The sequence below is a fragment of the Pelodiscus sinensis genome, chromosome 26 (assembly GCF_049634645.1).
Source record: "Pelodiscus sinensis isolate JC-2024 chromosome 26, ASM4963464v1, whole genome shotgun sequence".
Taxonomy (NCBI): Eukaryota; Metazoa; Chordata; order Testudines; family Trionychidae; genus Pelodiscus; species Pelodiscus sinensis.
Window position 1 is genome coordinate 18,034,896 of NC_134736.1, and position 14,558 is coordinate 18,049,453.

General features: G+C 41.7%; 1 protein-coding gene across 5 annotated transcripts in view; it reads right to left on the reverse strand.

Annotated features, from left to right (window-relative positions):
- Positions 1-204: 204 nt before the first annotated feature.
- Positions 205-14,558, reverse strand: part of LOC102443365 (ubiquitin-associated and SH3 domain-containing protein B) — a 120,138-nt gene continuing 105,784 nt past the window's right edge. The window contains exons 13-16 of one of the 5 annotated variants that reach the window (XR_012897781.1): positions 8,879-8,988; positions 7,357-7,596; positions 5,075-5,179; positions 208-4,612 (exon numbers count right to left, since the gene is read on the reverse strand). Coding sequence is in view for 2 of the 5 variants with exons in the window: in XM_075909793.1 (XP_075765908.1) it covers positions 7,459-7,596; positions 8,879-8,988 (248 nt within the window). In the remaining 3 variants the exon portion in view is untranslated. Of the gene's footprint in view, positions 7,597-8,878; positions 8,989-14,558 lie in introns of all 5 variants that reach the window. The other 4 variants (XR_012897780.1, XR_012897779.1, XM_075909793.1 and 1 more) reach the window with 4 other exon arrangements.

Genomic DNA, 14,558 nt, shown 5'->3' on the forward strand with positions numbered 1-14,558 from the left:
TCTAAGGCAATCTGAAAAGTCAGAGAAATACTACTCTAAATCAGTGGTCACCAACCAATAGATCGGGATCTACTGGTAGATCTTGGAGCCTCTGAGAGGTGATCCTGACTGGTTTGGCCAAGAGGCTGTCAAGTGCAGCACTTCAGCTGTCTCCCCCCACTGCTGTGCAACTCCTGCCCTTTGCTTTGGAGCTGTTCCCCTCTCCCACCCTGTATTCTATATCCACAGAACGGGGGTGGGGTACACAACAGGACTTGGGATTCAGTTTGCTGGCTGCTTTAGGGAGTGGTGCAGGGCCAGGGCAGGGGTAAGCCTGCTTTAGCCTCACTGCACCACCACCCAAGAGCCACTTGTGGTAAGCAGTGTCCAGCTGGAGCCTGCATCATGAACCCCTGTCCTCATCATGTACCCCCCAAGTCTCTGCCCCAGGCTCAGCTCAGAGCCCTTCTCATACTCCAAATCCCTTAGTCCAAGACCAGAGACTGCACCCCAAACCTCTGCCCCTGCCTGATGAAAGGGAGAAAGGATGGAGTGAGCAGGGGAGGGGCCTTGGAATAGGGGCAAGAAGGAGTTGGGGCAAAGGTACTGGAGTTTGAGATAAATCCTGGATTGCACTTAAATTCAAAAAGAGATCGCATACTTTAAAAGGTTGGAGACCACTGCTCTAAATTATTAGGGTGCAATTGACCTATGTCAGAAAACCAGCAAATCACACCAAAGCCCTCTACTCTATCCACAAGGGTGTGTTTCATCCATAGGCTTTACCTGAATGCTTGCTTTCAGACTCATTGCTTGGACTACATATGTAGTACATCACAAAACTGTAAACAGGAAAGATTTACTGTGGGAGTGTGTCATTTTCATTAAATCAGCTGTGAGCCATTTGGTTTAACTTTTGAGAAGTCCATTTAATGTAACAAGCAAATTAAAATGGCATGATTGTTTCAACAGTTGTTAGCACTAGAAGTAGAAGATTAAAAAAATAAAACAAATACAGATGCCACAGGTAATTACAGTGATTTTTTGGCAATACAATTTTTTTTAAAGTTAAACATTTTTTTCAAATAAATACAATCTGATCACACTGAAAACATAGTAAACATAACAATACATCAGCTTAAAAATGAAAAAAAAATTCATCCATTGATAACATCAAGTTTTTAGAACTGCCTACAGAGAGAAACTTCAGAAAGTACTTTCTTAGGTTATGTCTACACTGCAACACTATTTCGAAATAACTAGCGTTATTCCAAAATAACTTAGTCTGCATCTACACAGCAAGCAGTTATTTCAAAATAGTGTCAAAATACTGTTAAGCTGGAGGACTTCTTACTCTGACTCCTGTAATCCTCATTTTAGGAGGAATAAGGGAAGTTGGAGGAAGAGTGCTCTGTTTCGAAATAAGTGCTGTGTATATCCTCCCTATTTCGAAATAAACTATGCAATTGATGTAGCTCAATTTGTGTAGCTTATTTCGAGTTAAGCCCTGCAGTGTAGAAGCACCCTTTAGTGGCAACAAAAAAAGTTAATAAAAAGGATCTGGTCATATATTTTCCAATCCCTTATATGTATTTTCATAAATATTCAATCAGTAAATGTGTTCAGATATTCGAGGCAGCAATGACAACTAAGTGGCATATTAGAGTGTATGTAGCCAATTGCATTTACAGTTTGATTATTCACTCATACATCATTTTAAATGTGCCTGCTCCTGGCATAATTTCCTATCTATTTAAGAATCAAATATTTTCCTCTACGTTTAGGCTCAATTTATAATCAGTAATTCCTACTGACTTTCAATATGTTTTAAATTTTGAAGTACTGCAAATCAATTTTCAATCCTGTGTTTAAATGTGAAAATTATTTGGCAACTGATGGACTAAAATAGTCTACATCTCTCTTGTTAAAATGAATATTAACTTAAGCAGATGTTAAGTTTTCCCCGTATCCCACACGTGAGCTATTGAGATTTTCCTCCCATCCTCTTCATGCATGGACAGGACTGCAATTTAAATGCAAATTCTGGGTGCTACCAAAGTTCACAGTAGTGTGTGTAGAGTTGGCCACTGCTCTGAAGGATGCTGGAATGAACTGTAGTTCATCTGCGTTTGAGGATGTTCATTATTTAGTGTAAATTTAAAGGAGCAATTCATCACTTTTTTAAATGGTATACTCAAGTAGCAATGCAGGTAGGTGTAAAAGCAAATGCCTCAATTCACTGAACAAAGAATGATGTTCACAACAGAACAGACCTGAACGAATCTAATTTCATCTTCAACTAGTTCCTAATTCAAGGGAACATCCCTGTTCAGGAATGTTCTTAAGTACCTCATTAATGTCCATTGAAGTCAACAGCTTTTGAACACACGCATAAATGTTTTCCTGAATCAGGGCCAATTGAAATAAAAAATATCAGTATAGTATGCTAACAGCTAGTTTAGTGGAAATGCTGCCAATAATAATAATAACTATATCCCGAACTTTCTTTAAAAATAGAGGCACGCAATATGCAGTTAAGCAGACAACATCTAAGTCCTTACAGTATTACAACCTGAAGGAGACAGGTCTGTTGATAAAAATAATATATTAGGTATTAACTCTGGAATTATTTCTCCCCCCATTTGAGGGGTGGGGGAAAGTTGGTTTTAGTTTTGTTTGGCAAAACTATTTATTTTTTTCTTCAGAAAGAGATTTTTTTTATATCACTCACTCTTTGGTTTTAATATATTATCCCCGTAATAATAATAATAAAAAGAAGCTAATTCCACAGGAAAAAATAAAAAAATGCTAGCCATTAGTTGGCCATTAATTTTCAATTTGCTTAGATTCCATGTAATGGAAAACACTGCATTCTAAAAATAATGGGTCACATCTTCTGCTGATGTAAATGGAAATAGTTCCATTGATTTCAGTAGATTAAATCCATGTATAGTGGATAAGGCCTGGCCTGAAAACTACTTAGGCCAGGTCTACACTAAAGGGGAAGGTTGGATTAAGATATGCAACTCCAGTCAATATCTTAATTCGAGTTTCCCTGCCATTCCCACAGCTGGAGGCCAATGGGAGCAAATGCTCCCATCAGCTTCCCTTACTCATCGCAGGACAAAGAGAACCAGCTGCCAAAGGGGGCACCCTCTCACTTTGATTTAGCAGGTCTTTACTAGACCTGCTAAATTGAACTCCAGAAGATCCATTGTGGCAGCATCGATCTTCCTTGGAATGAAGACAAGGCCTTATAGAATGTAAGCAATCGACTGTTGCTACCAGTATATTGATATTGAGGGAAACTCATGAAAATGTAGCACCTGATACCTGCATTAACACATCTGATTATTCCCACGGACAATGGACAAAGCAGTATATTGCTAAAGTTACTGGAAACTATGCACATTTTGTCTGACACAGATTAGAGTGTTCTAGGTAAGGTTTCATATATTGCAGTGGGCTCTGTATAGGGCAGGAGCGGGGAACTTTTTTTGGGTCAGGGGCTGCTGACCCACAGAAAAAATCAGTTGGGTGCCAAACTGGGGAGGTAAGGGAGGAGTCGACTAGTCCACTGCCCGATAAGCACATGCTTATTGGATAGTTGAGTCGACTACTCGCTTCCCTCCCCGCTTGGGGAGGAACTGGTGCTCGGGGGAGCTGGCTTAAAAGCTGGTTCCCTCCAGCACTGTCTCCGCAGGGTGGGTGAGGAGCAGGAAGTAGTCAAAATTCCATACACTACTCAATTAGCTGATTAGCTGCAATTTAACATCCCTAAGCTTCACACAAGTGAGAAGGAGAAAGCCAGACAGACACTCCCCAAATTCCCCTTGCACACCAGAGCCTAGGGTGGCCCAGATTAGTAGATTTTGTGTGCTCCGGCCCTGTGTGGAGGTAGCAGGGGGGAGTGGAGCATGAGTGCAGACTCCCCAATGCTGGGGGAGGGGCAGCAAGCCTCAGGGGTCCAGATCCAGGCAAGCTGGGAGCCACATCTGGTCCCTGGGGTTTAGGTTCCCCACCCCTGGTGTAGGGCAAGGGGAATGCATGTGTGAGCTTGCAGGAGGGAGATCAGACAGCAAGTGTGATAAATCAGGACATTTTGGGGGGCTGAAGGGTGGGAAGGCAGGATTGTCAGATATAGAAGACAAAGCCAATATTGGGACAGCTGGTCACCCTGGCTTGCAGGATCAGGGTCCATGACTGTTGCAACCCAAACTGTTCCACTTAAAGGAGGCAAAACATTCAGGTAAAGGCTCCTGAAATCTGGGAGGCTCCCACTGAGCATGACTGAAACATTTGATGAAATCAAAGAAAATGGAAAAATGATATAAAAATAGTCAATTTTCCCCTCCTGAGGCTGCTGGGTATCACCCCTTTATCTACTGCTGTGCTCAGGCCCCAGCCACATGCTACTAATTCTCATGTTATTTCTGACCAGACCCAATCTAACGATTTCTAAAGAACAACTTGTTCTTGCAAGATTTCCCGCCTTGTTCTTTAGCCGTACAAGGGTCTAAGAGCCATTGTCACTCCTTATGGGTTCAGACTGAACTGAGCAGGCCTGAAATCACTGCCATGAAGTCCAGAGAAGGAATTGCATTCATTTCAGCTGCATCAGGCCAATGTTCCCCTGGGACGAGACACCGAAGATACATTAAATACATATTAATGAACAGCAACGTAGTAAAATATAAGCAGCGATGCTCTTTTTTAAAACATTCTAATTAAAAACATTTTTAAAATATCCAGGGTTTTCCCAGTGCTATGCATTTAAATAATGTAAGATGCATTTTAAACAAAGATTCGTATCAGCACCAGTTTCCTTAATGCAAAACCCTTATTAGACAACAAAATATTGGAAGAAAACAAGATTTTTTTTTCTGAAATTCCTGACACCTGAAACTCAAACATGATATCAGATAACAATTGTCCATATACTTTTCCAAACATCTAAAAATATACTTTTGTAAGAAGAGAATGTTTTAACGTTTTTTCCTTCACTAACAGAACACGTTTTTTTAAATACTAACTCTATGCAAAGATCAATTACTATAATATTCAACAGTCTATAAATACAGGTTTTGTTCCATACCTGTTACATGCTATTGTCTAAACAACTTCCCGTAATGCTCTTTAACAATGGTCAAATCTGGATAGCTTTTCCTCATATTGCATGTTACCCCAACCTCTTGCAAGCCTGAAGCATAAAACAGTAAGTTATCAATGGAATTTAAATATACAGTGAAACCCAAATTATTTTTGGTTTGATTGTCTGTTTATTCATTTAATTAAATAAACTCCTTTGTGAGTTTGTGGTCAGTAAGCATGAAGGAAAACAAGCAATAAACACTCTTTAGAATGTCTGTACATAGCTAAAAATAGTTTAAATTATAATTAAAATAAAAATGTGACAGAAATATAACTGATGCAGTTTAGATACTGATGCAGTTTCTTTCTGTCATTACATAAGTTATCTCCCTGACTTTTCAGTATACATCCCTGGTATAATAATGCATTTATTGATGTCCTGCCATTTATTACATATATTGTAAATGTACAAATATTAGACTACTGCTATGGTTATGACAATGTACATATTGCACAAGATGAGCTGTTTGTTGACTTAAATTCTATACAGATTTGCTGTATATTCCTTGGCAAGGAATCACAAACTAGACCAAACTTAGCTTAAAACCCCTAGCACTTGATCTTGCCGTTGCCATATGGACTTAATTTCCATTGAAGCTGGTGGGCCTTTTGCCTGTATCACATGAAAGATTAGGCCCTCTGATTTTATGTCACTGTGATAATACTGAATGTGTGGCCAAATCCCAGTCCCACTGAAATTGATGGGAATTCAGTTACTGACAGGCTTACCTTTTAACAGGATTATCACCTCCTCCCAAAAATGGACATTTATATGGATAACGAGAATAAATTATGGCCAGGAAAACTATTCAGGACAGAGCTTAACCCCCATAATAAGCATGTGTTTTAGTGTTTTCCTGAATTGGAGCCTAAAATAGTAAATATTTTTACAAAATAATTTGAGAACCCTCATGGTTCAGAGCATAAGACAGCCTCTATACTGTTGTAGGTCAGGAAGGAACTTTCCTTGGAGGCAGGTTATCCCTGAAGCAGTTGATGTTGGCCACTGCCAAAGAAAGGATGCTGGACTTAAAACACTAGGTCTGATCTAGAAGTTCCTCATGAGTTCAGTGGGATCAAGATTTTAGCTAAACATGAAATAAATCACCTCATACGTAACATGTTCATGGGCCCATGTGTTACTTTTTTCAATCACTGTTCTGCTTTCTATGTGTGACAGGTGGCACTTTAAATTTTAAGGAAAGGAAGGGGGAAAACAAAACAAAAAACCCCAAATAAACAAAATTCAACCACAAAATAACCCTCCACCTTAAATCTGAATTACAAGCATTTCCTTTTGTCTGTGTCATTATCCACAGTGAAGGCTGATTATTGTAGATAGTCACTAAAGCTCTAAGAAATATTCACAAAGGTGTGAAATACACGTCTCTACAGAGGAATCAGCAAAAGGCATATAAAATCTCTATTATGAGGGTCTTAAACAGGATTTGAGTGATGCACAGATTTTATGGTCCTGTGCACAGCAGTAAATTTCAGCTAAGAAAATCAGAAAACCTTCACATTTTGAGTGCTCTTTTCATCTCCATTTAGCAAAATTGCCTGTTCGTCACTGAAAAATGATGCTATTTTTCATGTGAGAACTTCATCTCTGACAGCTTTGAAGTTCAAAATTGTGTGCTGATGCATATCAACATCATGCGTTTTAGTCTATCTTAAGCAACTGCAACCTACACACCTGTGTAATATGTAGCCACCAAATATGATAATGAAAAGGAATAATTTGATGCCAGTCTATAATTGGAATAGAGAACCCCTTTCCTTCTGGAGGTGAGACAAAGTATCTTATGGAACACATGCAGTGTAGCTATTTTAGGGGAAAACAAAATTGCTATTTAGCAAAATTTCAGAGTAATGGGGAAGATGCCAACATAGCCCAGAACAAAATTGCACATATTTGTCCTGCAACATTTTGCAAATGAAAAAGATGCAAAATTCACTATTTTCACACAGTCCTAGATGTCACTAACATGGTGCAGAAGGCAGTGAAAATTTGTTGTCTGAGTTCAGTTCAAGATGAAAAATACATCCAGGCTATTTAGCCTTAGGATAACATAGACATTTCCTGCAGTGCAGAAGCCTAGACATATAGCTATATTCTTCCGTCATATAAGCCCTTTCTTATATTCACCCAGTTTTACATGAGAACTTTTTGCATGAATGTGATTCTATAGGTGATATGCTAGAATGTTTTTGTGAACAATTCACCTAAAATGTTGTGAATATTATTTCCACTGTCATTAAACACAAGGAATAAGTGACATTCGCCAACGCTTAAAAAGGCCATTTTTTTTGTATGTTTAGGTTTGCCTATTCTTGTAGTAAGGTCTCTCGCCAGTTAAAGCCTCCAGTTGGTCCATGTGTGAGAGGGAGGATAGGGGGATCTGTGAGTTGCCAAATGCCTGTCTCTCCCAATTCTTCGCAGGAACAGAACCCCAGGTATGGAATCTGTGTCAGGAAATATTAAAATACAGAAAGGCAATGAGAAGGAAGAGATCTAGAGCAAGGGTGCAGTTTTCAAAAGAGCCCAAATACTTATGTTCCTAAGTTATTTCAACATCCCACCTCAAATGCAGAAGATATTCTGACACACAGCAGGAGTCAGGAGCAACATTGAGATTAGGGCTGGGTGAATTTTTTCAGATTTAATAATTCATTTGTTGAAAAATGCTGTTTTGGGTAAAATGCAGCAAATAGTTTTGGTTAAAAAAAAAAGAGGAAATGTTTATTACAAAAAACCATCAACATTTTTACTTGTTGTTTCGAAAGAATGTTTCATTTTGACATTTAGGTAAATGTGCTTCTGAGAATATTAAAAAAAAAAAACCAAGTACAAAAACAAACAAAATGCTGTTTTTGTAACCACCTGCAGGTAGATTCATACCTAGGACTTTTAGAACTTAGCGTAGGAGTTTTGATAGCTTGAGCTATAAAGACATTTTGTTTCAAGTTGAACTAAATATTTTGTTCTACATGAAAAAAAATAAAACAATTTTTTTTCAGCTTTTCATTTTGGCAAGAAAAACTGAAACATTTCCATTTTGAGTTGAACTACCAGCTTCAAAAAATCACTTTTGCAGCCATACTTTTAAAAGCATTTCACTGTGAACATAAAATATTTGAGGGCCAGACTCCTACGTTACAATCTCCACTAGATAAGCTTCGGGACACAGCAATATGTGTGTGTATGTCCAGGTCTCGTTGGCAGGCTTAACAGTCAATACAGCAATGGGATAGTGACCTGCATTCTCTGCTGGCTCATTTATTGACACAAAGGTCAGCTTGTATAAGAAAAGGTAATGAAATGAGAGGCAGAAGGAGTGCGGACGGATTTCCAGCTGCTTAGTTGTGCTTGCGGGCGTGGCACACACAGCACTATCTCCTAACATGAAGTCAAGGAAAAGGAATAAATCTGGATGCTCACAATGACATTTTAAAAATCACTTTCCTGACTATAACAAGAAGGGGGACCAGACCATAAAGCGCCATCACCCTGAAGCATAAAAGTGCAGTTGAGCCATGAAGCCCTTTGTATGTTAGTATTCATTCTCCTGTTATCTGTTGCGAAAAGGACTTATAAGCTAAGCCTCTTAAACCAATCTTCTCTACTCGCATGGTTTCTGAAGCTTGCAAAGCTCAAACAATGGCCGGAATTATCAGACACTAGAAACAAAGTCTCCTCTGGCTCATAAGGAGATTTTCATTTTTTTTTCTATCTGTTGATAATTACCTTTCTGACCATCTGTACAAAGTCCTTGGAATTCTGAGGCGATAGGCCTTGGAGCTGGCAAGTACAGGCCTCAAGAGACGAAGCATGAGCCACTATCAAAATGTTATTTCCTGCAACAAAACGAACAAACACAGATTGCTCGGAATGTAGAGAAAAAAGTTTGACGGTGCCAATAGTCCAGTGTCGCTGATTGGGATATAAGGGGAACACTGCTGCCACAGTAGCAGTAGCCCTGCGCCCTTTTAAATCACCCAGACGGGCCGCAAGGCTCCTAGGCATTCACGAAGTGGTACTGCGAAGGCAGCCAAGTGGCCATGTGGAAGCCCAGGCCGTGCCAGCAGAGTGTGCCCAGCAATGCAGCTGGCAGCTTGCTGGGCACCACACAAATGTCCGGAAGAGTGCGTCCATGTGGGTTCAGCTTGTGCCTGCAGGGGGCCTATTTCTGGGGTCCAGCATTGCTTTTGGTGGGGTGGGCCTGCAACTTTCCAAGGCAAATTCTATTAGTTTGAGGCTCTTAACGATAGATTACATTTTACACAGAACAACTCAGTTGATGTATGTGGGAAAATACTGCTTATGAATAATACTTCAGAGTGCTCACAGCTTGAATTGGTTGAAAATTCTTTCATATTTGTCGGTTTGGGGACAACAAACAGCTTTGTGAAGAACACAAATATTTTAGTGAAAAGATTTTGCCTGTTTTGAAATTTTTGATTTTTCGAATGATCCAGATTTTTTTGGGGGAGGAGGGGTGGAATCTCAGCAAAAGTTATTTCAAATTAAAAAGAACATTTCATGTCATTTGAAATTTTTTAATGGAAAATAACTATACTTTTCAGTCAGCCCTAGTTCTGGCCAACATTTTCAAAGCCATCAGAGGGGTAGCTGAGTAAGTCTGTAACTGGGAAAAACTTTAAAAACAACAAATGGTCTAGCAGCACCTTAAAACAAGCAAAACATGAAGGTTGTACCTACAAAAGCTCATGATATCAAACTACATGTTTTGTTAGTCTTTAAGGTGCTGCTAGACCATTCATTGTTTTTTAAGATTTTCAAACCCAAGCTGTCTAAAGTTTAGTCAGTCGTCTAAATAAAATCACCCTGATTAACAGAGATGCTAACACTCATAGGGTACATCTACACTACAATGTTAATTCGAACTAACTTAGTTCGAATTAGTTAATTCGAACTAAGCTAATTCGAACTAACGGATACAGACTAAAAAACTAGTTCAAATTAGCGTTTTGCTAATTCGAACTAGCATGTCCACATTAAGTGGACCCTGAACCAGGCTTAAGGATGGCCGGAAGCAGTGCCGGCAGGGCATCAGAGGAGGACTTAGAGCATGGAGTTGCTGTCTCAGGCTAGCCGAGGGCTGTGCTTAAAGGGTCCCGACCCCCACCCCGGACAGACAGTTCTCAGGGGTGTCCCACTTGCAAAGCAGTCCTGGCTTGGAGTGCCCTGAGTACCCACACTGGGCACATCAGAGCACTCGGCCATCAGCCCGACTGCACTTGCCGCAGGCTGCCATCTGGGGAGAGGGGGCAATTGGGGGGCTGCAGGAGAGCTTCCACACCCAGAAGCCCGCAGAGCCAGCCCAGTCCTCCCCATCGGGGGCTCGTACCCCATTCCTCCCTTACCTCCTTCCACTTACCCTTCCCTAGCCCCTTTTCTTGATGTACAAAATAAAGGACAATTGTGTTCAAAAATGGAATCTGTCTTTATTGAACAAAACTGGAGGAGACTGGGAAAAGGAGGTGGGAGAGGGGAAGAGAGAGGGTGGGAGAGGGGAGGGCAACTACAATGATCAGGGGTTGGGAACAGGTCCCATATGAAGAGAGGCTAAAGAGACTGGGACTTTTCAGCTTAGAAAAGAGGAGACGGAGGGGGGACAGGATAGAGGTCTCTAAAAGCAGGAGTTGGGTGGAGAGGGTGCATACAGAAAAGTTCTTCATTAGTTCCCATAAAGAAGGACTAGAGGACACCAAAGGAAAGGAATGGGTAGCAGGCTTCAAACTAGTAACAGAAAGTTGTTCTTCCCAAAGCAAAGAGTCAACCTGTGGAACTCCTTGCTGCAGGAGGCTGTGAAGGCTAGAACTAGAACAGAGTTGAAAGGGACGTGAGATCAAGTCATGGAGGTTGGGTCCATGGAGTGCTATTAGCCAGGGGGTAGGAGTGGTGTCCCTGCCCAAGGTTTGTGGAAGGCTGGAGAGGGATGGCACGAGACAAATGGCTTGGTCACTGTCTTCGGTCCATCCCCTCCGGGGTCCCTAGGGTTGGCCGCTGTTGGCAGACAGGCTACTGGGCTAGATGGACCTTTGGTCTGACCCAGTACGGCCATTGTAAGCTGAGGGCTCAGGGTCGGGGGTCTCAGTGGACCCCCTTGATTTTCATGCACACCTGCTCCTGGGTGGCCGTGAGTAGAATATCGCCATGCTTCATTTGCATAATTAATTAATAGCCATTTTTGCAAAAGAGGCTTTTGCGCAAAAAGGAGCTGTGTAGACGGGTCCTTTTTGCACAAAAACCCCCTCTTGCGCAAGAACTGTTCTTCCTGAAAAAATGAGGAAGAATGGCTCTTGTGCAAGAGAGTTTTTTTGCGCAAAAAGGAGCCATCTACACAGCTCCTTTTTGTGCAAAAGCCTCTTGCGCAAAAAAGGCTGCTAATTAATTATGCAAATTAAGCGTGGCAATATTCTACTCCGCACTTCATTTGCATAAGCTTTTGCAAAAGATGGCTGCAGTATAGATGTAGCCTTTGGGAGGTGGATAGCTGATAGGACAATGCTTCCCGTTGTCATAGATAGCATGTACACTGAAGTGCTACCGCACTGTGGTGCATCTGCAATGGTGCAGCTGTAACGTTTTATGTGCAGACAAGCCCTCAGCTAAGACTGGATGGCTTTCCAAAAGATATGTACCTGTTTAATCAAAGTTCTGAGACTTGATGCAGGAATCCATGAGTGAAATTCGGCGGCTTGTGTTTTGTAGATCAATTGAGATTATCAGTGGTCCCTTCTGTCTTTATAATCTACAAATGTAATGTTATCTGGGGTTCCAAACAGCAAATCCTTATTCTGAGCATAGTGATTGCTACACTGAGTAATACAGCTTGAACCACAGATGTTGCCAAATCAGAGACCCTTCTCGGCTGAGTCTAGTGGCAAGATGGCTGGTGTCCAGCAGCCTGGCTGGGTCCGACAGTCTAGCAGGGCTGGCAATATGGGGGCTGGCCAGATCTGGTAGCGTGGCAGGATGGAAGTGGAGCCAGCAGCCAGGGGGTGGTAGCTGGCACCAGGAGCATAGCAAGGCTTGGGGAGGCTGGTGGCTGGGAGGCCAGAATTGACCTCCCCTGGTCCAGCAAACTCCTTGTTTGGGACCAACCTGGTCCCAAGCATGCCAGACCAGACAGATCCAACCTGTCCTAAGGATGTTAACTAACGAGTAATTTACTAGTTGAGTAGTCGATGGAATTTCCATTGACTACTCGACTAGTCGATAGGCCCCGCTGGGGCTCTTGTACATTTCAAAGGAGGAATGTGGAACTCTGCGTGCAGCCCAGGGCCAGGGAGAAGTCCCGCTGACTCCAGGCTCCACGAGGGCACTTACTCTTTGAAATGCACGAGAGTCCATGTGGCATTTCAAAGCGGAAGCACCCTTATGGAGCCTGGGGTCAGCGGGGGACCCTTTGAAATGCTGCAGGGAGCCTGGGGTCAGCTAGGGAGTCCCCAGCTGACCCCGGGCTCCACATGGTACTGCCGCTTTAAAACGCCAAGGCGGCATTTCAGAGGAGCAGTGCCACAGAGCCCGTTGCAACGTTTCAATGTGGCAGTGCCACACGGAGCCCCGGTCCGGGCTCTATGTGGTGCTACCCCTTTGAAGTATCCTCTCTTCTCTCCCCCCGCCTTTGCTGCCTCTGATAGAGGCAGCAAGGGGGGAGAGAATCGACTAGTCGACTCGTCTATCTGATAACCATTTGCTTATCGTATAGTCGAGGAGTCCTTAACATTCTTAACCTGTACTGTTATTTTATCAACACTACATTTGATTGGAAGCACTTCTAGGATCAAGCCTTTAGGGCCAAGTCTACACTATGGCCATTTTCCCAAAAAAAAACTTCACTTAAGTCCACACTTAATCATGTTCTTTTGAAAAAAAATCAAAAGAACAGAGGGGTTTTCCCGACATTGGTAAACCTCTTTCTATGAGGAAGAAGCCTTTTTCCCAACAGAGCTCTTTGAGAAAAGGCGTACGTAGACGGGGAAGAGGGAGTTCTTTTGAAAGAAGAGGAAAGAGGAAAAAGCACAGGTGCCCTGGTGGCGACTCCATCCACAGTGAGCACAGCTTAAATGCGAGAGAGCGTCCATTCAGCGTGGACGTTATTTGTTGAAAAGGCAGATCGCTTTGTCGATGTGCTTTGGCAGTGCAGGCGCTCTCTTTCAGAAGAAGTTTTTTCAGAAGATCTTTTCTGGAAAAGCTTCTTCCAAAAGAAGCCTGCAGTCTAGACATAGCCTAGATTTAAGTGGGGTTCTATTGTTTTTTCCCCAAATTTCAATTTTGGCCATGTCAATGCACACCATTGCTTTTGCAGTTCTTAAGCATTACCCAGAGTTTATTTTATTTTAGAATCGTATTTAAAAAACTCAACATACAGCTAGTTATGGAATTTTCAAAGAAATTAATGACTGCAAAATGTTGAAAAAAACCCAGAAATTGCTTGGGATTCACCCCTTTTTTTCAGGGAATTATATTTTCATGCTTGTTTTTCTTTTTGTCATCACAAAATGCCAGATTTTCAGAAATGATCCACCCGCTATATTTGATAGAATAACTTTGCCGAATCGAATGTGCTGAAAGAAAACAATGGTATAAAAACCCAAAGATCCCACCAAATTCTTTCCATCTTCAAATATCCATATCAGACATGATTATCCTTATTTAACAGATGGAGAAACAGGCAAAGAGCTTAAGGCCAAGAATTTCAAACACGGTGGTTGAATCTGAGTGTCCCAGTGCTCAATGTGAGCTATTTTAAGATTTTCAGAAAGCCTTTAATACCTGCCCTCTGAAAATCAGGCCTTTTAACGAGACTCAAGTTGGGCATGCACAAATTGTCAGCCTCTTTAGAGGCCAATGTTTTCACTGTGAGTTCTTCTATCTGCTTTGGGGGACAAATTCATTTCTGAAAAACCTCGGGAAAAGGTCATTAATGAAAAACAGACAAGTAAAACAGCTGGGGTTCAAGGACTATCCCAGTACTTTTCAGGTTCAGTTTTTATTCACCTTAATTGATTTCAATATTTTATTTGGGAAAAAAAATCGGTTTTGTTCAGGGGCATACGAAGCCACTGCAGTAGCAAGTACATTCATATAAAGGCCCACAAAAGTTCTCCTTTTGGCCCCAGTGGTGGAGGTGAGAGGGAGGAAATGCTTTGAAGTGGAGCTGTTGCACAACCAGTGGAAACAAGGAAAACCTGCAAGCCTGCGAAGGCTGTACAGTAGGCCCCTTAAAACAATAGGGTCTCATGTGACCACTTGTTTCTACTTGAACTATGGACAAACCTGGTATTAACAGTCAGCAGAATATTTTACCTAGAAATGGGCCTGCATCACACCGTTTCACCCAGGTTTTGAATGCTCAGTGTCTGTGGCATGAAAGGATTCAGGCACAGGTTGTTGA